Genomic DNA, 25,053 nt, shown 5'->3' on the forward strand with positions numbered 1-25,053 from the left:
TGTGTGTGTGTGTGTGTGTGTGTGTGTGTGTGTGTGTGTGCGCGCGCGCATGGGCAGTGTTTGGAAGAGAAAGACCAGTAAGAGTACTACAAGCCATGCTTCATCATTCCATCTCAGTGTTTTGTAAGGTTTGGTGCATAACAGTGATCAGATCCTAAAGCAGGTGATGAGAGAAGTCTTTAATACAACAACCATGGGCCGCACCCAGTTATGAACCCTGCTGGGCAAAGCTTGGTGGGAGAACTTTAAATAAAGAAACATTTTCTTGAATATAAGGGACTGTAACCTTGAATTAGAGGAAAGTCTAGAACCCAGAAAAATAATTGCAGAGCGACTTGAAACAGGATGAGCTAACCTGACAGAAGGTTTAATAAAAACACACGATATTCTGGGTGTTCACAAAAAGAAATGCTTATGAAAGGTAGAAGCCGTAGGAGAGCTCCAAGGGGAGATGGAATATGATATGTGGGGACGATGTGCGGCATCAGCATCAGATGTGTAAGTTCATTTCATCCCTTTTTGATCTGAAGAAGTCAGGTTTTTAAGAGAGAAGAGGGTTCTATTTAGATAGGGATCTACAAGGCTGCAGGGTAATCCTTGGACGTTGCCCAAGGCAATCCACTCTCCCAGCCTTTGAAATGACACCTCCTCCTCACTCTACAAGCCTGTATCATCCCCTTCCCCTCCTTCCTCTCTGTGATCACCTCACCTATTATTTCAAGAAGAAAACGGAGCAGTCAGAAGAGGACTCACATATCTTCTTAGCAGGAAACCTACCATAATCCTCCTGCCTTTGTGCCTCTGGATTCGTCCGCCTTCCCTCCTGCTGACATCTCCACTGCATGCTGGATGCCCCGCTTCGAGCCTCTTCAAAGGTTTTGCTTTAGCCTTCATTCCCTTTCCCTCCTGCGTCAATTTCTCCCACTCCACTAGATCAACCACATCAGCACACAAACACGCTGTATCCTCTCCTGTATTTAAAAAGGGAGCCTCCCCGAGACCACATGCCCCCTCCGGCTACTGTCCCGTTTTTCTGCTCCTCTTGATAGAGTCTTTTGAAAAACAACTTTTTAAAAATTAATTTATTTATTTTTGGCTGCATTGGGTCTTCGCTGCTGCGCGCGGCCGAGCGGGGGCTACTCTTCGTTGCGGTGCATGGGCCTCTCGTTGCGGTGGCTTCTCTTGTTGCGGAGCACGGGCTCTAGGTGCGCGGGCTTCAGTAGTTGTGGCTCGTAGGCTCAGTAGTTGTGGCTCGCGGGCTCTGCAGTGTGGGCTTCAGTAGTTGTGGCGCACGGGCTTAGTCGCTCCGCGGCACCTGGGATCTTCCGGGACCGGGGCTCGAACCCGTGTCCCCTGCATTGGCAGGCAGATTTTTAACCACTGCGCCACCAGGGAAGTCCAAGTCTTTTGAAATTTTGAAAGAGTTGTGCACATTCTCTGACTCTGTTTACTTAGGTCCTATTCTCACCTCAGCCCACTCAAAGCAGGCTTTTGCTCCCACTACTTCACTGAAACTTCTCTAGTTAGGGTCCACTACAAACTCTCTTCTTACACAATCCTTTAGCCAGTTCTCAGTCCTTGTCTTATTCATCTTATCATCAATACTTGGTTCAGTTTTCTTCTCCCTCCTTGGTCCCATGTGGTTCTTAACTTGGATTCCAGGGCACCACATTCTCCTGCTTCTCCTCCTACTGCCTCCGTTTCTTCAAGTCTTTTGCTGAAACTTCCTTCATGGCTGACCTCGGAAGGCTGGAAACCCCAGGCTCAGACCTCGGACCCCATCTCCACCTATCTGCACTACCAAGATGGTATCCCTCATCCCCAAGGGTATAAATACAAACTGATTGCTCCAAAATTTATATCTCCACTGACCTTTCCTCTGAGTTCCCTACTTCCCCCTTCCACTGATCCATTTCTTCCTCAGGGTCTGTCTCAGTAAATGGCATCACTACTTACCCAGTTAAGAGCAAAACCCTTGGACTCACCCCAGACTCCTCTCTTCCTCTCACATTCCACATCTAATTTGACCATTTTTACTACCTCTACCTCCATCATCCTAGTCCAAGACACCATCATTTCTTGAATGAAATAGTGCAATGGCAACTGATCTCCCTGTCTCTGCTCCTGTCTCCTTAAGTCTATTTTCCGTATAGACGCTAGAGAGATTTAAAAAGAAATGCATCAGTACCTCAACTGTTCAGTCCTTGCAATGGTTTCTTGTCACACCAAGAATAAAACTCAAGCTCTTACCCTGGCTACAAGTTCTACAGAACCTACCTTTGTCTCTCTCTCTCTCTCTCTCTCTCGCCAACCTCATCTGTTGCCACTCTCAGCATTGTTTCATCCTTTCTGGTCATGCTGGCCTTCTCTCAGTTTCTTTAACAAGCCAAGCTTGTTCTGACCTCAGGGCCTTTGTACTGGCTGTTCTTTTTGGCCTAGAATCCTCTTCCCCCAGACCATTATGGGTTCACCCCTCTTTTTAGGCTCACTCAGAAATACTGATAGCGAGGAGAGAGAACAACAGCCTGATTGAGGCTATCCTTGACTTTCTTTCCAAACACAGAGTCCAGGTCTTTCTGCCCACCAGTCTCTACACCTTATACTAGTTTATTTCACTTTACTGCACTTAGCACAGCCTGACCTTATGTTAGGCAGTCAGTGCTTGTTGAATGTCAGTCTCCCCACTAGCATGCCAACTCCAGGAGGACAGAGGCTTGTAGGATACTGCTAGCTTCTGGAACACTACTAGGAACATATAAAAAATGAGAGAGGATCATTTTAGTTATAATGGACTTAGGGAGCAAGTAAAGGATTGGCTGGAGGAAAAATAAAGGCCATGCGGTGAAATATGCAAGGGTGAAATGCATGGAATCAATGTGTAAGCAGTTTACATTTACATGCAGAAGGCAGGAAAGCACCAGGGGAGTAATCAAACTCCTAAAGAGAAAAAGATTTCCCAGGTGCTATAAAGTTTCCTCCCCACCCCGGTTCTGAAGCAGAAATCTTCATAACATCAGTTTACCATCTAGCTCAGTAAGAGTCCTTAGAAATGTACAAGAAAGTTTAATTTTTTTTTTTTTTTTTTTTTTTGGCGGTACGCGGGCCTCTCACTGCTGTGGCCTCTCCCGCTGCGGAGCACAGGCTCCGGACGCGCAGGCTCAGCGGCCATGGCTCACGGGCCCAGCTGCTCCGTGGCATGTGGGATCTTCCCGGACCGGGGCACGAACCCGTGTCCCCTGCATCGGCAGGCAGATTCTCAACCACTACGCCACCAGGGAAGCCCAAGAATGTTTAATATTAAGAGAATTGAAAATGTATATACTGAGCACATTGCCCAGAGTCAGTCTTTACTCATTGAATCGGATTATGGGAGATATATGTGAACTGATTTTAGAAATCTATTTGCCAGGTGAAATGCTCTGCCACAGAGCAAAGTGACTCATTTTACTCATTCAGTGTTATCTTAAAACTCTGTATTATTCTAAGGTTTTAGAAGGGAAACACAAAGCAGAGAGTTACGGTGTTACCTGTTCAAGAACAAGTATTTAAAAGCCTGCTTCGGCAATTTCAGTTTTTTCCCTTGAAAATTACAAATGTATAGAATAAATGACAGCACAGCCTAAAGCAAACTACCAGCTTGCTTCCTCAGTCTGCTAGCCCTCAGTTACTTAGAGAAATAATGGCATGACCCCTATGAGCGCAGCCTCTACTCACTGACCCACCTGTAATCAAGGGCACAGTCAGTGATGACTGAGATAGATTCTGCAACTTGGACAGACAGAGGCCATCCACACTCAGAGGCTCCTGTTCGCCTTACATTTTCTTACATTACTTCAGAGCAGAGGCTCCATTGGCCACTAGGAGTCAGTCTTTACACCTCATTCTCATTAAGAATTCTCACCACCTTCTCCTTTCACTCACTGCTCAGGACTCTCGTGGAAATTCATTGTTATCTAAATGCATTTCAGATAAAATTTTATTTTGTCCACAACTTTCTAGCCCTATGACCTTGGCATGTTATTTTAGCTCTCCGAACTTGTTCCCTCAACTGTTAGAGGGAAATGAACAAAACTTAGCTCCTGCAGGTGTTGTGGAAGAAATGCAACATTATTTATCAAAATGGTTAGGCCAATACTTGGAACACAGCATGAAATGAATGACAACCAGTATTTTTATAATTTATCTATGGCTTCCCTCACTCTCTCTTTCTAGATTAGGTTACTCTTGTGATCATTGCATTCTTGTTATTTCCTCGGCTTTGGGTTAATATTGTTCTCTCTCCTCGCTATCAGTATTTCTTTCCATTTTATAGCAAAAGCTCCAAATGCCTTCCACTCCCGTTCAAACGCCCCATTTCTGCACTATAAATCAACGACTACTCATCAATATACTGACAAACTGAAGTTCTCAAAGGCATTTCTTTGGAGAAGAATCTCACTCCAAGCCACTGTTTCCCAAAGTATAGTGTATGTAAACATTGATGGATGCATTTGAGGGAACACATCAAACTTAAAAAAAAAAAATTTCAGTTACAATTTTTCAAAACTTATAGTAGAAAAATATAATTAGCATATCAAATTCAAGATAATAAAGCTTAGGATAAAGATAAGGAAAAAAGTGAATCAATTTACATTTACTTAAAATCATATTAATTATAGTCAAGGTGGAACAAACATATATAACAAACATTATGAAGATGACACGACTGAAATTTGGGGGCTGTTCTAAGTCATGTCAGCCCTAATAAGAAAGGAGTATTAATGAGCCCATCTGCTCTATTCTACGTTAAACTTTGTAAGATGGTTCTTTTCTCTCCCTAGTGCCAATCAATCCATACAACTCTTTTATTTATTTTTTTTGCAGAGCAACTATTTTTAAAAAAATTTATTGGAGTATAGTTGATTTACAATGTTGTGTTAGTTTCAGGTGTATAGCATAGTGATTCAGTTATACATATACATATATTCATTCTTTTTCAGATTCTTTTCCCGTGTAGGTTATTACAGAATATTGAGTAGAGTTCCCTGGGCTACACAGAAGGTCCTTGTTGGTTATCTACTTTATCCATACAGCTTGCACCCAGACAAATTCTCTAAAGTCACTTAATTAAAACACCCTGAACTGAAGGTCTCCCTAACTTGGGGAGCGGGAGAATTCATTTTTCTTCAGTGCCAGAGTAGTAGACAGAAAAGACTTTCTCCTGTGGCTCTTGTGCACATCTCCTTGAGCCTCCTTGTAAAATGTTTCCAGACACTGGGAAGCTGTGCTGGCCGTCGTCAGAGTCATTCTTATTACTTCGTGTACCCAGAGCACGACATTGACCAAATGCCACCACTCCTGTAACACAGTGGGGCTCAGGGAATATCCAAGCACAGGACTAATTCATTACAAATAATTTCCCCTAAACTGCATGCTGGAAGAACTATTGTTTAAAAATCATTTGCTGCCTATGTACCACTTCATTATATTTCACCCGTGTTTACTAAGGTGGGAGAGAAGTTCAAACATAATAGACTGTCATGTGTCTGAATTGCTAATGAAAGCTGCAGCACTGAACACACAAATCAAGCTGCTCGTTTTGCCCAGCTCTATTTGAGAACTCAGGATGTACCACAGAGCAAAGTGGATCAGCTCTCGGGGGGAAATCCTTCATGCGTACCTGCCATAAGAAGTAATAAGTTCTGCTTTGCATCACTCTATTTACAGACTCCAGCTATTTTTGCATATTTTTTGTGGCCTTTTTTCTAAAGCAGCACATGCTCTCGAATGAATCACTCTCATCTTGTCGATTTTATTGTTAAATTGTGCTCAAACGTTCTCTTTAGGTGTTAGAGGATCGCACAGACATTTTCTGTTCAAACAGGAACAAATGAGACTTGGGGGAGAGACCTCTGGCCTTTGAAATTCTCTATGTAATTGACAGAATTGCAAGACATTTAAAGTGTACAATGTGACGATTTGACACACTTATGCATTGTGCAGCACTGTGCTTTGTATGACATGACATACTTGCTTGAGTCAACTGAGTTTGGTTTCCCATCTGTGAGACTCATCCATTTCTTGGAGCAGCTCAATGGTGGAACTAAACAGAGGAAGGAAAAGCAGGCCCGAAAATCAGAGGAAATGCCCTTCATCCACCTGAAGAGTGTTAGGGCTATAAAATCCTATTGTAAATGTCACACTATATATCTACTATAATAATGAAAATTTAGACCAATGAAGCATCAAATTGTGTGTTAACGAAGAGGAAAATGCTGAACAGGGAGGGCAGAACCTTCAAAATTCCTGTCCTTCCCCCTTAATTCAAGGTTGCCTGCTTCTCTGTGATACCAAGGGCACCGTATTATTTTCCACACTTTGATTTTTCAGTAGGTGTCAATGCTTCCTGGATGTATTCTAAACAGCGTGAGTGTATACATCTTGGGCTAATGGGCATTTCAGACTCTCAGCTCCATATCTGTACACCCTCTGCAAATACTCAAATGTGAGAAGCAAGAAAGACATATCATCTTCATTTAATTATGACCAAATTGATAAATGTCTTTTCTCATATTCTAGGAGGAAAAAAAATTCCCACACAAGCTTTTGAGGGCTCATTTTGGCTACAGAGTTAAGATAATTTTCCTGGGGCACCGAAGTTTGGAAATGCAACGGGTGTGAACACTTGACATCTTCCTGCTTTTGTGAATTGCCCAGAATTCTTTGTCAAGACTAGCATAAACAAAGAAAGCTATCCTACCTGGAAAAAGTAGGTGAATCAAATAAATAATACACTAACTCTAGGCCTTCAGGTCTAGTATAGTATCCTGTCTTTTCTGTTCATGAACATTAGACAGACATGATTAAATGCCTCATCTCTAAGCGGCTAAAGCCACAAATTATTGTAAAATATGCTAATCCAAGAATCATACAGATATCCTGTAATAATCTGGACAAACCCTCAGGTGGTCAAACTTTGATTCACCAGTAATCTCTCAAATAAAGGAAGATCAGACCAACAGATTCTTTTTAATAATCATAGATGCATAGTAGAATTTGTTAGTTCAAAATAGCTTTGTACTTGGAATTCATCTTCTCTTGGAAAAAAAAAATGAGCAGAAGTGAGATTGAAATATGCCTCCTTAATTATTTTTTTTTTTTTGTGGTACACCGGCCTCTCACTGTTGTGGCCTCTCCCGTTGCGGAGCACAGGCTCCGGACGCGCAGGCTCAGCGGCCATGGTTCACGGGCCTAGCCGCTCCGCGGCATGTGGGATCTTCCCAGACCGGGGCACGAACCCGTGTCCCCTGCATCAGCAGGCGGACTCTCAACCACTGCGCCACCAGGGGAGCCTTAAAATTATTACTTTTTATAATCATTTGTCTTTTAAAGAAGCTGTGAGAGGAAAGGACAGCAAGTATATTTTTGTAGAATTTGTAATTTTAACCTTTTTTTTTTTTTTTAACCATTTCTGGTTCCCTTTGAAAAACTTCCTTTATTATTTTCTGTTAGGCAGGTGTTCTAGCATCCTAATCTCTCAGTTTTTGTTTATCTGACAATATTATTTCACCTTCATTTTTGAAAGATAGTTTTGCTGAATTTAAGATTTTTGACAGTTTACTTTTAGCACTTTTCATGTGTTCCACTGCCTTCTGATCTCCATTGTTTGAGAACTAAAAAATTTTTTACACATTATGCCATAAGAGACATGATTAAAATGACAAGTTTCCAAGTAACAAGAAAAATGCATTTCCCCTTTATCCAAATCAAATGCATTTTGCTCCTAAAAGATGTTTGATCCATTCCCTTTTTTGAGGAGTGGGACGAAAGGATTTACAGTTAGAATTGTCATTTCATGAAGGACACATATTTGACTTGTGATTATAAAATAACTGCTATAGCAATCTTGAGTTTAGACAGTGGTAGTAGATTTTGATATGAATGAAAAGCAAATTATATTTTTGTTAACATTCAAGGTTACTTCTCTGGGTCAGAATTATTAAAAGTTACTCTTTGTTATGCCATGGAAATAGTGGAACCCATGTTAAGAAACCTTATCTATGTATATGTGTACAAATATTTATTCCAGGAAGCATCAGGTCTCTATAGAATTAGTTTCAAAGAACAGCTTAAGCTTTCATAAAAACGTGTATAGAGAGATTTAAAATGCCTTCCACTACCTTATACTCTTCCTCCCTCACACCTCCCCCCTTCCATCAGAGAAAGTGCTCACATGAATGATCAAATTCAATCACCATCATTGGATCAGTGGGGAGAGATGTGAGGAAAAGCCATAGCGCCTTTAAAATTTCAGCTTCCGGGTGTTTGCTTACTGCCCAGGAATTGGGGCACCAAAATGGCCCCAGGAATTGGGGCACCAAAATCTGCCCTGAGAAGTGCCTTTGCACTGAGAAGATCCAGGGGCCAGTAGAGGAGCCATGCTTTCCTTTACGCCTTTTTCAGTTCCTTGGTGCATTTCTTCTTTAGACACATCTTTCCTTGCTACCAGGGTGGTGATAATACTTTTGAGGGAAGTGAGGTTGGGGGGTAAGCACAGGAGAAAGAAAAAAAGGCTGTAAACTTTGATTTTGCTCTTTTAGCTCCCCGGGGTCCACCTTAATTCCTCGGGAGGACACTTTGGGATTTTTCAGCTAAAGCTCCAGCAAATAATAAACAGTGTGCATTTTCCAGGTCTCTGCGCATTTCCCTCTCTCTCTGACTTTACAGGGATAAAGGTTGCCATGGTAGGTGACTGGTTAAGATTTCTGGATGCTGGATTATATCTCCCTTTGACTTAACTATTTGGCCAAAGATCAGGGGAGAGTCCCTTTTATTTTTTTTTGCCAGAACAAGAATTAATGGGGATTTTTAGGTAAGACAGTAAAGGTTCAGAACTCCAAGAGTCAGAACTCAGTCAGGAAGCAGTTTCCAAGAAGTTCCCTAATTTTCTTCTTAAGATATAACAGTAAGTCCTAACCAGCTATTAATCACTTCGTTTTCTTAGCCTTCTGGCTGGTGAACTCTTTTTTTCTCTTGGGCTGTTCTAAATAATTAAAAAGATTTTGAGGACGCCCAACCCTTCTGGCTGCTGCCTTCTAAGAGAGAACAAAAGGGTGTTTGTTCCTGTTCAAACTCCAGGAAAATAACCCCTGAAGCCTACAAAAAAGGTTCCTGATTCCAGTGACTTAAAAACTGACCTGAGGAAGAACAAAAGGAAAACGTCTATTACGAAGAATCACTGTATGTCATGAACTAAGCATTATAATTAACTTCTCTGTACCTAACATGTAACATTAAAAACTACTTATTGACTTTAAGGAAAAGTCTGGCCCATAAACCTGTGTTATAATTTAGTATGTAACACCAGAAAACCCATGAAAGGAAAACATGAGACTAGTTGGTGCTTTTGTTTAGTACCACATAAAGTGGTAAGGACAGTGGGAAGTCTCTTCAACTCTTCCCAGCAGAGTACTGAGCACCAGCTAATTAGAGAGGCCAAGAAGGAATTGATGGTTAACTGGCATTCTTGAGCTTCAAACTTTGGGTACTTCCTTATTGCTGACAAGGAGAAAGCAGAGAACACAGCACATAGCTGATTGCAGTAGTTTTTCTAAACGTGATCAGCACTAAGAATGACATTTTATAGGATGGAATAGAAGAAATCTCAGCACTGGGTGATGCCATCTAATTACAAATTTCAAATTACTTTAGAATCTTCAAAGCACACAAACAAGGATAGGTAACATTCACAATATGCCTCTTTATAAGCCATGTACTTTCATTATGAGTCTAAGTCTTCAGAATAAGAATAAAAATAACCACATGTAGTTCTTATAAAAATAAATAATAATCATGAACAGGGCAGAAACTGGACTCATCTTGCTCTTTATTCAAATGGAAAATTCCCCTTTCACTGACAGATTTGCCAAACCATTCAATTTAACATTGGAAACACTGCTTTCTTTCTCCTGGATTGTTAAACTACTGTACTCTAGCATCCTGTTGCTAAGCTTTAGCTGTACTCAATTTACTTGTATATAATATAGAAAGACATTAATTTTGATAAATTTCTAAATGTATTAATGCTTTTAATCCTTCTCTTAAGTATAGTTGCTACCATAAGAGGCTTTCCACAAATTACCTAGTTCAGATAAAGTTTGAATAATATTTTGAATCTCCTTCCTCCTTTAATTTTAGAATGTTTATGTCATTCTCAAATTCAAAGTTTCAAAATATGGAAGTTTTGGGATAAAGACATTTTAAGATATTTCTGGAAAATGTTCTGTTGAAAAAAATAGGTATCATTTATTGTACTACAAGGAACCTAATCACAGCTTCCTAAGGAAACAAAGTCCCAGAATTCTACAAGAGTTGTTTGATGGAAGTAAATCCAAGTTCAACAAGACAAGAAGAAAAGAGTAATTTGTTATTCAGCATATATATGATCTGCCACAGCAATTTTGAACCACTTTGTTATGCCGGGTTTGTCTCAGTAAAGGGATAGATGCTGCTGTGAGAATCATCCCCTGAAATCAGAGGTGAAAGTAAGTCAATGAGTGAGAGCTGATATAAATTCAAGTCATTTTACAAAGGATTTGCACACAAGATGAATTTTCACAAGTTTGCAAGCTTTTCCAGAGTCTAGCTTTCATGAACATTGTTTGAACAAGTTGTGTAGAATGCAGTCTCCACCCTATGAAATAGCATTTTTTTTTTTTTTTTACCAAGTTGGAACTATTTAGGATCACCAAATAACAGGGTTCAAAAGTAAAACAGCTGAAAAATCCAACAGTCTGGTCTAACCTGGGATGCTCTGTCTCCTCACAGCCAATGCTCCATCAGGCGGCTTTGTCTGGCTGGCGGATTTAGTGTAGGGACTCTCATCTGCAAAGGTACAATGAAGGGTTTGGTTAATTTCCATCCAGTTTCTAATGTAGTGAAGATTTTTCAATGGACTGCAATCCTTCTGCCAGAGAGAGGTGATATGATACAACAGAAAGAGTCTGTAGACCTGGGTCCTAACCTTGGGTTAGCCATAGGACAAGGTCAAGTCATTTAAAATGCTCTGAACATCAGTTTCCTCTCCTATGAAAGAGGGATATACTTTTTCATCCACCTCTTAGGATTGTCAGGATCACGCTATAATGCACATGAAGGCATAGAATGGTAAGAAGTTTGTAAATACAGTACACAGATTTTTTGCCTGTCACCTATATTCATTGATAAATAAGTATCAGTGAATATCAGTAACCAGAAGACAAAGAAGGAATAAAGTGGCTCAATGGGCGCTAAGAATAAACAGGTAGAAGAACAAAGGAAATGAAAAGAAATGTTATATTTCAGAGAAGCAGATGACAGAGTATTAGTATTGCAGGGGAATAAAGACACAGAATTAGTGGGTTCCTCTTGGAAGTATGAACTGGCATCCAGTGGAAAATAAAGGGACAGGGACATTCAGAGTAAGACCAGAGAAGCTAGGTTAAGAACAGGGAAGGAAGGATGGTTTGGGAAAAGAAGACATATATTGCAATGAGTTGATTTGCCCTCTTTTAGAAAGATATGGAAATAACTTGCAGAACCAGAAAAAGAGCAAGTGAAGAGACAGAAGGACTAAAGCTTAGTATACCTGTGACAGTTAGGCAAGAAGATGAATGAGCAAAACGCTAGGTGACAAAATCATACAAGTGATGGATCCATCAAATTCTAAGTAAAGTGTGTTTTTTTTTTTTTAATCTAGGAAAGGATTTAGTCTGGCTTGGAATATAGGAATAATGATCTAGGATGGCAAATATCAGGATTAAATAGAAAGGAAGTATTCTTTCTAGTTTGCATGGGACATTTGTATAAAGTAAAAGAGATGTCTGAGCGACAACCTTAAACATTTTCAAGAATAGAATGTGTATGGCCTGAGCAGACATAATGTAAAATAATTACCTAGCAGATCTACTCAAGCTGGATGACCCAAAGGTTACTTCTGGCCACACTATCAGGTTAGTTTGTTGTTGTTATTGTTGTGATAGGAAATCATTAAAGGATTAAAAAGCATTATATTGTGCATGGCGAACTATTAAATATAACAAGGATTTAATTCAGCAACAAGACTTAGTCCTCCGAAAACATAATCCTCCCAACTAAGTAGTTTGTGTTGCAAAATTGAGGAACTCGACGATTCCTCTTTAGGATGTTCTTCTGGTTGAAATGATTCACGATTTCCATAAAACTAACAAGGTCTTTGTAAGCAATGACAAAAAGGAAAGATTAACACTGCTGTAAGCTGCAATTAAAAAATGGCAGTCATGCTGTTTCATGTTTCTATTCCATTTGTCACATAATTCTTTAAATTCTTCCGGCCATAAAGATAAACTACCAACTTTCAGATACCAATACACTCAACAGCGTCACTTTTGCTTAGGAAGCAGTATCCTAGATCTCTGACTCTTCTCTTTGCAAATGTGATTTTGAGTAGAATCACAAACCACAAAACAAAATGCAAGCATTATACTACAAAAGTCTTCATTTTGCTATACCATGCCCACCTGAGTATTTGAACTCTTTTCTCACAGTGTTGATTTAATAACCAGGCAATATGCTTTATATAGCACCCATTAAAACAAACTTACTATATGTTAAAATCTGGATTCTTTATAAAACCAATTTAAAAATGTATTTCCTTTTATTATCTAAAACTTTGAAACTGTGTATTTATGAGTACAGAGCACTGAGCCAGGAGATACCAATCACAACGACCAGTTTCAGGGACAGCGTCTTGGAAGCCTAAGGGCTTTCCTCAGTTTTCAATTTGTCTAGAGTCCAGCCATTTAAAGTCTTGGGTTGAATTCAGTGTTGGATTTTCTTAAAGGGCAATAAGAGATTTGACCAGGAGACTCTGGGGTGTTTTGCACTTGATGCTCTGTTTTAAGGAGCCATGTCTTTAGAAATTTACCCAGTTTGCATTACAGAAGCAGTCAACCCTGGTAAAACTGTTTTCTCATTTATATTTGAAAACAATGTCCTTGATTTAGAACTGAGAAGTCTAGTTATACACATCCTTAAAAGGTTGAAACTGAATTATAGATGGCCACCTGGCCAGCCTCTGCTTATCCACTCCCCAGCTCCCAGCCTCTCAGTATCAAGAGTGTCCTTGCTGAACATAGGCGGAAGTAGACAATTACCTAGAAGTCAAAATTTGCATTGGTCAAAGGACCAGACTGAAATAAGTTTGATGTTATCTGAGAATAGCTTACCGAAGTTAGTCAGAGTAAAAGCAATAATTCTTAATGGAAGTGAGGCAGAATCTTGGCAACATTCATCGTGAGTTAAGGAGAGCATAGCAACAGAGCAGCATGGCACCTTTTAACATTTGCTTTTAAAGAAACTTTTTCCTAAGAATATATCTTTAATTTAAACCTCCAGGAGGCATCGTAGGCCTTTTACAAAAACCCACCCATCAGAGAATGCGCATCAATTCTCTTGATGTGATTTACGCAAAGTCAATTCTTGATTCAAACTCTGAAGATAGAAACACAGGGAAGACACTGAATGAATCAGTGGCTGATGGCTCCATAATAGGATATTCAAGGGCAAGAATGTCTGGGGAGCAGACAGTTATGGAGAGCTGTGGAGTCTTCCATGGTAGTTTTCTCCTAAGTCCTTTAATGGCCATTTGTAGATATATCACTAGAATCTCATGATTATAAGTGATGCTCTAGACCACGCTTTCATTTTAGAGTCAGGACTTGAGGCCCAGAGATGAAAATTTATAGAAGGACCTGCATCTAGAATGAGTCTAGACTGAATTTATTTTATTCCTATTTCTGTGCTCTTTCCTCCTTATGTTATTTCCTCTTGGATAGACAACAAGATTTGATAGGTTATCAGGTATCACACATTTCAGCACCACACAGGCAAGTGACTGGACACACCACTCCAGCAGACACCTGGCATCACGTAAGTCAATTACTTTGGAGAAGCCTACAAAAATGAGCAATCTTAGCCAGTTCCTTTTGTGTGTATAGATAAATCTCACTTCCCTCTCTTCCATATACTTATTTGCCTAAAATAAGTAAATTTAAATTGTACTGCAGAACCAATTTATATCTTTAAGGTCACTTATTTGAAGAGAAAAATTTTAAATAAATGCCAATACACATGAAAAGATGCTCCACATCATTAATTATTAGAGAAATGCAAATCAAAAGTACAATGAGGTACCACTTCACACCGGTCAGAATGGCCATCATTAAAAAGTCTACAAATAACAAATGGTGGAGAAGGTGTGGAGAGAAGGGACCCCCCCCTACACTGTTGGAACAGCCACTATGGAGAACAGTATGGAGGTTCCTTAAAAAAAAGTAAAAATAGAGCTACCATGTGATCCAGCAATCCCACTCCTGGGAATATATCTGGAGAAAACTGTAATTCGAAAAGATACATGTATCCCAATGTTCACTACAGCACTATTTACAATAGCCAGGATATGGAAGCAACCTAAATGTCCATCAATGGAGGAATGGATAAAGAAGATGTGGCACATATATACAATGGAATATTACTCAGCCATAAAAATGCATGAAATAATGCCATTTGCAGCAACATGGATGGACCTAGAGATTGTCATACTGAGTGAAGTCAGACAGAGAAAGACAAATATCATATGATATCACTTATATGTGGAATCTAAAATATGGCACAAATCTACAAAACAAAAACAGACTCTCAGACATAGAGAACAGACTTGTGGTTGCCAAGGGGTGGGGGGAGGGAGAGAGATGGACTGGGAGTTTGGGGTTAGTAGATGCAAACTATTACATTTAGAATGGATAAACAAGGTCCTACTGTATAGCACAGGGAACTATATCCAAATCTCCTGGGACAAATCATAATGGAAAATAATATAAAATAAGAATGTATATATGTGTATAACTGAGTCACTTTGCTATACAGCAGAAATTAGCACATTGTAAATCAACTATACGTCAATTAAATAAATAAAATAAATAAAATAAATGCCAATACAATTCACTGTTCCTCAGTAAAGGCCTCAAAAGTTTCAGTGAATTATAAGATCTATGGTAATACTTCTTTGATTTATCAGGAAGACACTAAATAGACTTTCCAGTTCCATCTAATTACATAAGTGAATTAAAAAATAGCTCAAATAACAAAGAACGGAATCAATCTATAGATAATATCTCTAGAACAGTGCCTGACTCATAGTATGCATTCATTAAATATTTGCTGATAGATGATTAGACTGCATTTAACTTTTCAAACTAGAGCATTTATTGTAAATAAGCAAACTGAAGAAAGTCAAACATTAGTTATGAGCTATCCTGCCTCCTCCTTCTGATTTCATTTTCTAGGTTTACACCCTATTGCTTTTAAAGCCACATCACCACCTAACAGCTATTAAGTATTGCCCTATTGTATGTTCAAAATCTGTGACTCTTTATAAAGTTAATATGAAAATATATTTCCTTTAATTTTCGTTCAGACTACAGAAAGGTTTATCAAACAACCTTTAACATAATGCCTTTAAACAAAAGAATTCTGATTTTCATACCAGATGCCCAACCTTGACTTTGATGGTGGATCATGTTAACAAGGGATCCTTAGGGAAAGTCACCATAGGGGCAAAGGAGGCATTGAGCTAGTGAGTCACTGCTCACTGAAGTGAATGCTGCAAGTAATCATCTTGGGCACCTCAGGGTATGAGAACTGTCAGCCTTTTAACATGACATCTTAGCAGCTAGATAATCACTGTCACATACGATGGCTGCCCCTTGCCATTGGTCATAACAAGAAAGAGCATGGGTCCCCTTTACGGTGACATCCCATGAGGCTACGGAAAATGCCCTCCATTAAATGGAGAATCGACACTGTGACAGAGACACAGAAAGGGCTTAGTCAAGCATGTACTTAAAACAGAAGTGGAACAATGGCGGGGACCCATCTATCCCTCTCATTTTCCCTAATTTGGCCACTCTCCTTATGTGCCAAACACAGGAGGGGCAAACACAGATCATTTGTTTTGATTACATGTTCCGAGTGAAGCTGGTATTTACAAACTTGGAAAGCAAATGGCAGGCACCTAAGAAGCAAGGTTTCATTCTGCATCACAACCAAAGCCCATGCTGGAGTTGGGAGAAACCCATCTGGAGGAATGGACTCATGTCCCCTCATGTTCTCATAACCTTGAATGGTTGCCTGGCATCAAATAGCATCCATGTGTCATCAGGCTGGTCCTTGTCTCCATCTTCTGCTTCTCCCATTCCCAGAGTCTGGGCTTCCCAGAGAAACCGAATATGACTATGGTTTCAAGAATCTCTAGCTGTTTTCAGGGCTTTATTGAAAAAAAAAAATTAATTTCCTTTGGCTGAGACTAATCAGCCTATGCTAAACAATTCCTAGCAACTAATTATGCACAATTGAGGCGCCTGCTAAGCCAGAAAACCCCTCAACTTTTTTTTTTTTTTTTTTTTTTTTTGCGGTACGCAGGCTTCTCACTGTTGTGGCCTTTTCTGTTGCGGAGCACAGGCTCTGGACGCGCAGGCTCAGCGGCCATGGCTCACGGGCCTAGCCGCTCCGCGGCATGTGGCATATTCCCGGACCGGGGCATGAACTCATATCCCCTGCATCAGCAGGCGGACTCTCAACCACTGCACCACCAGGGAAGCCGTCAACTTCTTGATTAGGGAAAAAAAAGGCATTTTGTGCAATTAAACAGTATGACCATTTCCTAGCAGCAGGGAGGGAGACAGCCAGCTCATGCCACAACGTTCATGCACATCGTTACAAACGCAGAAGAAAACTGTTTTTCGTGAATGAACAAAATGAAATCCATTGTGAAGGAAATAATCTGTCCCTAGAATTCAATTACATTCCACAAATTTTAGTGCCTACTATGTTCAAACTAAGAAAGTGGATATAAGATAATAAGATTCATATCTTATATCCAATTTTATATTCACCATTAATGAATGGTGATGGAGGAATCCTTATTATGTCATAGGTTTGAGACTGGAGCATGTGGTTCATTAGCTGAGGGGCAAAATGAGCACAGGCTTAGGGTGGGACCCAGTAGGAGAAAGGTAGCTCCACTGTGATGAATTAATGCAGAATTTTGCAATCAGAAAAATCAAGAAACAGGCAATGTTAATTTTCAGCTAGTCTGGAAGTTTTGTGTGGTGTGGGACCATAATCTTTCCAGTACTTGGGTCTTGTGAACATTTTATCCCAGCCCAGCAGGAACATATTACAGATTGACTGTTTCTCTCTCTCTCTCTCTTTTTTTTTTTTTTTTTTTTGGTAAGTTTGAGCAACATGGTCTTGGTAGAAAAGTAAGACAAAAATATTACAAGGAAGAAAAATTACAGCAGAGTACATCTAAAACAAAACAAAACAAAAAATAAGAAAAACTGACAATATATTTTAAAAACCAAATCTTTAAAAAATTTTTTAAAAAGACAAATAATTCATCACATTCAGTTGGGTTATACTCCAGGCATACATTTTATTTTTAATAAATTTACAAAAGCCATAGTGAGAATTTTTTTATTTTTTTAAACTTTTTATTTTATATTAAAGTATAGTTAACAATGTTGTGATAGTTTCATGTGTACAGCAAAGTGATTCAGTTATACATATACATGTATCTATTCTTTTTCAAATTCTTGTTAACATTTGAAAATCAGTTGCTGCAATTCAGAAAATTCCCAGAACGAAGGAGATAAAGAGAACTATTATCACAGAATATTCAGAAAAAAAGCATTTGATAAATTCAACATATACTAATGATGTAAAACTCAGAAACTGGGAAACAAAGAAGCATCTTGACTCTTGAAAACAGCTGACAAACCACGGCCCTAAGACAATGCAACTCGTCCTTGTTAGAAAACAGGAGTACATATGCACAGAGCTACAGCTATTAATTTGCATATTATCTCTGGCTGCTTTTTTGCTCCATTGTCAGTTTTGTAGTAGTGACAGAGATTGACAATGGAGCAAAAAAGCAGCCAGAGATAATATGTTTCTCTCTTTTTGACATTAGACCTCCAGTTCAGTTTGCTGCCTTGCTGGTTTGATGGCATACTCTAAAATTTAAGCAAGATTTCCTGAAGACTAGCTGTCACATGGTTTTGATCATAGATCTTAATTCTGTCTTTCTCTACTTATTAAGACAAGGTATAACTACAAGCACAAGGCCCTGCGTAATTTAAAGAAATGCAAACTCAATGATATGGCCAAATATTCCTCTGCAATCTGAAATAGTTCTTAATTCCTGATTAAAATGACCCTGTTTTTCTAGGGCAAATGAAAAATACACCCTTAGTCTCTCCTAGAGTCAGAGGCTTCTGGATGCTACATAGACTTTAGCTCCATTGCTTTGGCATGAGTTTTTTTAGAATAAACTAATTTCATCTCCTTCCCTACTGGGGTAAAGTGGTCCACACAACCAGGTTTAAATCAGAAGGGAGCAAGCACGATTTGAGCTTGAAGGCAGGAGGCAGAGGCAGCGAGCTGCTCCATTACAGTCCCTTTCCTATGAAGAGATGATTCCCCCTACTCCAACCTTCTACTTCTCTCCTCTCTTTTGTTATTTGTTTTGCATCTGCATGGCATCATTGCCTATCCTTTACTCTGCAGGTTTCCTTACAGTTTTCTCATTTTGACACTGATGTGCTCTATATTCTTAAAGGGGACCAGGTCTTTTGATTCTGAACATTAAAAAACATTCAAACAGAGCAAAACTTCATTTTAAAAACGAATGTATGGTGGCTTCTTCACACTGACAGAATGTCCTCTAAAATTATATTAATCACAATCACATCACCATTTCAGGGACTAAATATTACAGCTAAAAAGAATGCCAACCGAGGAAAACGGCTGAACAATCATAGACAGGAAGACACTGGAACTCACCAAAAAAGACATCCAAAGACAAAGGAGAAGCCACATGAGACAGCCGGAGGGGCACAATCACAATAAAATCAAATCCCATAACCACTGGGTGGGTGACCACAAAGTGGAGAACACTTATACCACAGAAGTCCACCCACTGGAGTGAAAGTTCTGAGCCCCACGTTAGGCTTCCCAACCTGGGGGTCCTGCAAGGGGAGGAGGAATTCCTAGAGAATCAGACTTTGAAGGCTAGCGGGATTTGATTGCAGGACTTCGACAGGACTGGGGAAAACAGAGACTCCACTCTTGGAGGGCACACACAAAGTAGTGTGCACATCGGGACCCAGCATTACAGTCCCTTTCCTATGAAGAGATGATTCCCCCTACTCCAACCTTCTACTTCTCTCCTCTCTTTTGTTATTTGTTTTGCATCTGCATGGCATCATTGCCTATCCTTTACTCTGCAGGTTTCCTTACAGTTTTCTCATTTTGACACTGATGTGCTCTATATTCTTAAAGGGGACCAGGTCTTTTGATTCTGAACATTAAAAAACATTCAAACAGAGCAAAACTTCATTTTAAAAACGAATGTATGGTGGCTTCTTCACACTGACAGAATGTCCTCTAAAATTATATTAATCACAATCACATCACCATTTCAGGGACTAAATATTACAGCTAAAAAGAATGCCAACCGAGGAAAACGGCTGAACAATCATAGACAGGAAGACACTGGAACTCACCAAAAAAGACATCCAAAGACAAAGGAGAAGCCACATGAGACAGCCGGAGGGGCACAATCACAATAAAATCAAATCCCATAACCACTGGGTGGGTGACCACAAAGTGGAGAACACTTATACCACAGAAGTCCACCCACTGGAGTGAAAGTTCTGAGCCCCACGTTAGGCTTCCCAACCTGGGGGTCCTGCAAGGGGAGGAGGAATTCCTAGAGAATCAGACTTTGAAGGCTAGCGGGATTTGATTGCAGGACTTCGACAGGACTGGGGAAAACAGAGACTCCACTCTTGGAGGGCACACACAAAGTAGTGTGCACATCGGGACCCAGATGAAGGAGCAGTGACCCCAAGGGAGACTGAACCAGACCTACCTGCTAGTGTTGGAGGGTCTCCTGCAGAGGCAGGGGGTGGCTGTGGCTCACCATGGGGACAAGGACACTGGCAGCAGAAGTTCTGGGAAGTGCTCCTTGGTGTGAGCCCACCCAAAGTCCGCCATTAGCCCCACCAAAGAGCCCAGGTAGGCTCCAGTGTTGGGTTGGTTGCCTCAGGCCAAACAACCAACAGGGAGGGAACCCAGCCCCACCCACCAGCAGACAAGCGGATTAAAGTTTTACTGAGCTCTGCCCACCAGAGCAACAGCCAGTTCTACCCAACACCAGTCTGTCCATCAGGAAACTTGCACAAGCCTCTACGGTAGCCTTATCTACTAGAGGGCAGACAGCAGAAGAAAGAAGAACTACAATCCTGCAGCCTGTGGAATGAAAACCACATTCACAGAAAGATAGACAAGAGGAAAAGGCAGAGGGCTATGTACCAGAGGAAGGAACAAGATAAAACCCCAGAAAAACAACTACATGAAGTGGAGATAGGCAACCTTCCAGAAAAAGAATTCAGAATAATGAGAGTGAAGATAATCCAGGACCTCGGAAAAAGAATGGACGCAAATATTGAGAAGATGCAAGACCTAGAAAACCCAGAAGACTTAACAAAGACCTAGAAGAATTAAAGAACAAACAAACGGAGATGAACAATACAAAAACTGAAATGAAAAATACACTAGAAGGAGTCAATAGCAGAATAACTGAGGCAGAAGAACGAATAAGTGACCTGGAAGACAGAATGGTGGAATTCACTGCTGCAGAACAGAATAAAGGAAAAAGAATGAAAAGCAATGAAGACAGCCTAAGAGACCTCTGAGACAACATTAATCACACAAACATTTGCATTATAGGGGTTCCAGAAGGCAAAGAGAGAAAGGACCCGAGAAAATATTTGAAGAGATCATAGTCGAAAACTTCCCTAACATGGGAAAGGAAATAGCCACCCAAGTCCAGGAAGCGCAGAGAGTCCCATACAGGATAAACCCAAGGAGAAACACGCTGAGACACGTAGTAGTCAAACTGGCAAAAATTAAAGACAAAGAAAAATTATTGAAAGCAGCAAGGGAAAAACAACAAATAACATACAAGGGAACTCCCATAAGGTTAACAGCTGATTTCTCAGCAGAAACTCTACAAGGCAGAAGGGAGTGGCATGACATACTTAAAGTGATGAAAGGGAAGAACCTACAACCAAGATTACTCTATGCAGCAAGGATCTCATTCACAATCGACGGAGAAATCAAAAGCTTTACAGACAAGCAAAAGCTAAGAGAATTCAGCACCACCAAACCAGCTCTACAACAAATGGTAAAGGAACTTCTCTAAGTGGGGAACATAAGAGAAGGACCTAAAAAAACAAACCCCAAACAATTAAGAAAATGGTAACAGGAACGTTCATATCAATAATTACCTTAAACGTGAATGAATTAGATGCTCCAACCAACAGCAAGACCCATATATATGCTGTCTACAAGAGACCTGCTACAGACCTAGGGACACATACAGACTAAAAGTGAGGGGATGGAAAACGATATTCCATGCAAATGGAAGTCAAAAGAAAGCTGGAGTAACAATACTCATATCAGATAAAATAGACTCAAAAATAAAGAATGTCACAAGAGACAAGGAAGGACACTACATAATGATCAAGGGATCAATCCAAGAAGAAGATATAACAATTATAAATATATATGCACCCAACATAGGAGCACCTCAAAACATAAGGCAACTGCTAACAGCTGTAAAAGAGGAAATCGACAGTAACACAATCGTGGGGGACTTTATTTTTTTGTTTTATTTTATTATTTTTTTTGCAGTACACGGGCCTCTCACTGCTGTGGCCTCTCCTGTTGCGGAACACAGGCTCCGGATGCGCAGGCTCAGCGGCCACGACCCGCGGGCCCAGCCACTCCGCGGCATGTGGGATCCTCCCAGACCGGGGCACGAACCCGCGTCCCCTGCATCGGCAGGCGGACACCCAACAACTGCGCCACCAGGGTAGCCCAATAGTGGTGGACTTTAACACGTCACTTACACCAATGGACAGATCATCCAAACAGAAAATTAATAAGGAATCACAAGCTTTAAATGACACAATAGACCAGATAGATCTAATTGATATTTATAGGACATTCCATCCAAAAAGAGCAGATTACCCTTTCTTCTCAAGTGCACACGGAACATTCTCCAGGATAGATCACATCTTGGGTCACAAATGAAGCCTTGGTAAATTTAAGAAAACTGAAATCATATCAAGCATCTTTTCTGACCACAGCTCTATGAGATTAGAAATGAATTACAGGGAAAAAAACGTAAAAAGCACAAACACATGTAGGCTAAACAATATGTTACCAAATAACGAAGAGATCACTGAAGAAATCAATCAAATCACATCAAAAAATACGTAGAGACAAATGACAATGAAAACACGACAATCTAAAACCTATGGGATGCAGCAAAAGCAGTTCTAAGAAGAAGTTTATAGCAATATAAGCCTATCTCAAGAAACAAGAAAAATCTGAAATAACAATCTATCCTTACACCTAAAGGAGGTAGAGAAAGAAGAATAAAAAAACTCCAAAGTTAGCAGAAGGAAAGAAATCATAAAGATCAGAGCAGAAATAAATGAAATAGAAACAAAGAAAATAGCAAAGATCAATAAAAATAAAAGCTGGTTCTTTGAGAAGATAAACAAAATTGATAAACCATTAGCCAGACTCATCAAGAGGGAGAGGACTCAAATCAATAAAATTAGAAATGAAAAAGGAGAAGTCACAACAGACACTGCAGAAATACAAAGCATCCGAAGAGACGACTACAAGCAACTCTATGCCAATAAAATGGACAACCTGGAAGAAAATGACAAATTCTTAGAAAGGTATAACCTTCCAAGACTGAACCAGGAAGAAATAGAAAATATGAACAGACAAATCACAAGTAATGAAATTGAAACTGTGATTAAAAATCTTCCAACAAACAAAAGTCCAGGGCCAGATGGCTTCACAGGTGAATTCTATCAAACATTTAGAGAAGAGCTAACATCCATCCTTCTCGACTCTTCCACAAAACTGCATCGGAAGGAACACTCCCAAACTCATTCTATGAGGCCACCATCACCCTGAAACCAAAACCAGACAAAGATACTACAAAGAAAGAAAATTACAGACTAATATCATTGATGAATATAGATGCAAAAATCCTCAACAAAATACTAGCAAACAGAATTCAACAGCACATTAAAAGGATCATAAACCATGACTAAATGGGATTTATTGCAGGGATGCAAGGATTCTTCAATATATGCAAATCAATCAATCTGATACAACATATTAACAAATTGAAGAAGAAAATCCATATGATCATCTCAACAGATACAGAAAAAGTTTCTGACAAAATTCAACACCCATTTATGATAAAAACTGTCCAGAAAGCGGACACAGAGGGAACCTACCTCAACATAATAAAGGCCATATACGACAAACCTACAGCAAACATCATTCTCAATGGTGAAAAACTGAAAGCATTTCCTCTAAGACCAGGAACAAGACAAGGATGTCCACTCTCACCACTATTATTCAACATAGTTTTGGAAGTCCTAGCCACGGCAGTCAGAGCAAAAAAAGAAATAAAAGGAATACAAATTGGAAAAAAGAAGTAAAACTGTCAGTGTTTGCAGATGACATGATACTATATGTAGAGAATCCTAAAGATGCCACCAGAAAACTACTAGAATTTGGTAAAGTTGCAGGATACAAAATTAATGCACAGAAATCTCTTGCATTCCTATACACTAATGATGAAAAATCTGCAAGAGAAATTAAGGAAACACTCCCATTTACTACTGCAACAAAAAGAATAAAATACGTAGGAATAAATCTACCTAGGGAGACAAAAGACCTGTATGCAGAAAACTATAAGACACTGATGAAAGAAATTAAAGATGATAACAAACAGATGGAGAGAAATACCATGTTCTTGGATTGGAAGATCAATATTGTGAAAATGACTCTACTACCCAAAGCAATCTACAGATTCAATGCAATCCCTATCAAATAACCAATGGCATTTTTTACAGAACTAGAACAAAAAATGTTTAAATTTGTATGTAGACACAAGAGACCCCGAATAGCCAAAGCTGTCTTGAGGGAAAAAAACAGAGCTGGAGGAATCTGACTCCCTGAGTTCAGACTGTACTACAAAGACAAAATGGTACTGGCACAAAAACAGAAATATAGATCAATGAAACAGAATAGAAAGCCCAGAGATAAACCCATGCACCTATGGTCAACTAATCATGACAAGGGAGGCAAGGATATACAGTGGAGAAAAGACAGTCTCTTCAATAAGTGGTGAAATTGGACCTAATGAAACTCAAAAGCTTTTGCAAAGCAAAGGAAACCATAAACAAGATGAAAAGACAACCCTCAGAATGGAAGAAAATATTTGCAAACGAATCAAAGGACAAAGAATTAATCTCCAAAATATATAAACAGCTCATGCAGCTCAATATTAAAAAAACAAACAACCCAATCCAAAAATGGGCAAAAGATCTAAATAGACATCTCTCCAAAGAAGACATACAGATGGCCAAGAAGCACATGAAAAGCTGCTCAACATCACTAATCATTAGAGAAATGCAAATCAAAACTACAATGAGGTATCACCTCACACCAGTTAGAGTGGGCATCATCAGAATATCCACAAACAACAAATGCTGGAGATGGTGTGGAGAAAAGGGAACCCTCTTGCACTGTTGGTGGGAATGTCAACTGATACAGCCACTATGGAGAGCAGTATGGAGGTTCCTTAAAAAACTAAAAATAGAATTACCATATGACCCAACAATCCCACTACTGGGCATATACCCAGAGAAAACCATAATTTAAAAAGATGGGCTTCCCTGGTGGCTCAGTGGTTGAGAGTCCGCCTGCCGATGCAGGGAACACGGGTTCGTGCCCCGGCCCGGGAAGATCCCACATGCCGCGGAGCGGCTGGGCCCGTGAGCCATGGCCGCTGAGCCTGCGCGTCCGGAGCCTGCGCTCCGCAAAGGGAGA

The 25,053-nt window shown here is 39.9% G+C and overlaps 1 protein-coding gene across 3 annotated transcripts in view; it reads right to left on the reverse strand.

Annotated features, from left to right (window-relative positions):
- The window catches only part of GRIP1 (glutamate receptor interacting protein 1), a 481,467-nt gene that overhangs the window by 237,496 nt on the left and 218,918 nt on the right, over nucleotides 1–25,053 (reverse strand). For all 3 annotated transcript variants that reach the window (XM_055085186.1, XM_024122731.3, XM_055085185.1), the window contains exon 2: nucleotides 10,783–10,863. In XM_055085186.1, coding sequence (XP_054941161.1) covers nucleotides 10,783–10,863 — 81 coding nt within the window. The remainder of the gene's footprint in view (nucleotides 1–10,782; nucleotides 10,864–25,053) is intronic.

Source organism: Physeter macrocephalus, chromosome 6 (assembly GCF_002837175.3).
Source record: "Physeter macrocephalus isolate SW-GA chromosome 6, ASM283717v5, whole genome shotgun sequence".
Taxonomy (NCBI): Eukaryota; Metazoa; Chordata; class Mammalia; order Artiodactyla; family Physeteridae; genus Physeter; species Physeter macrocephalus.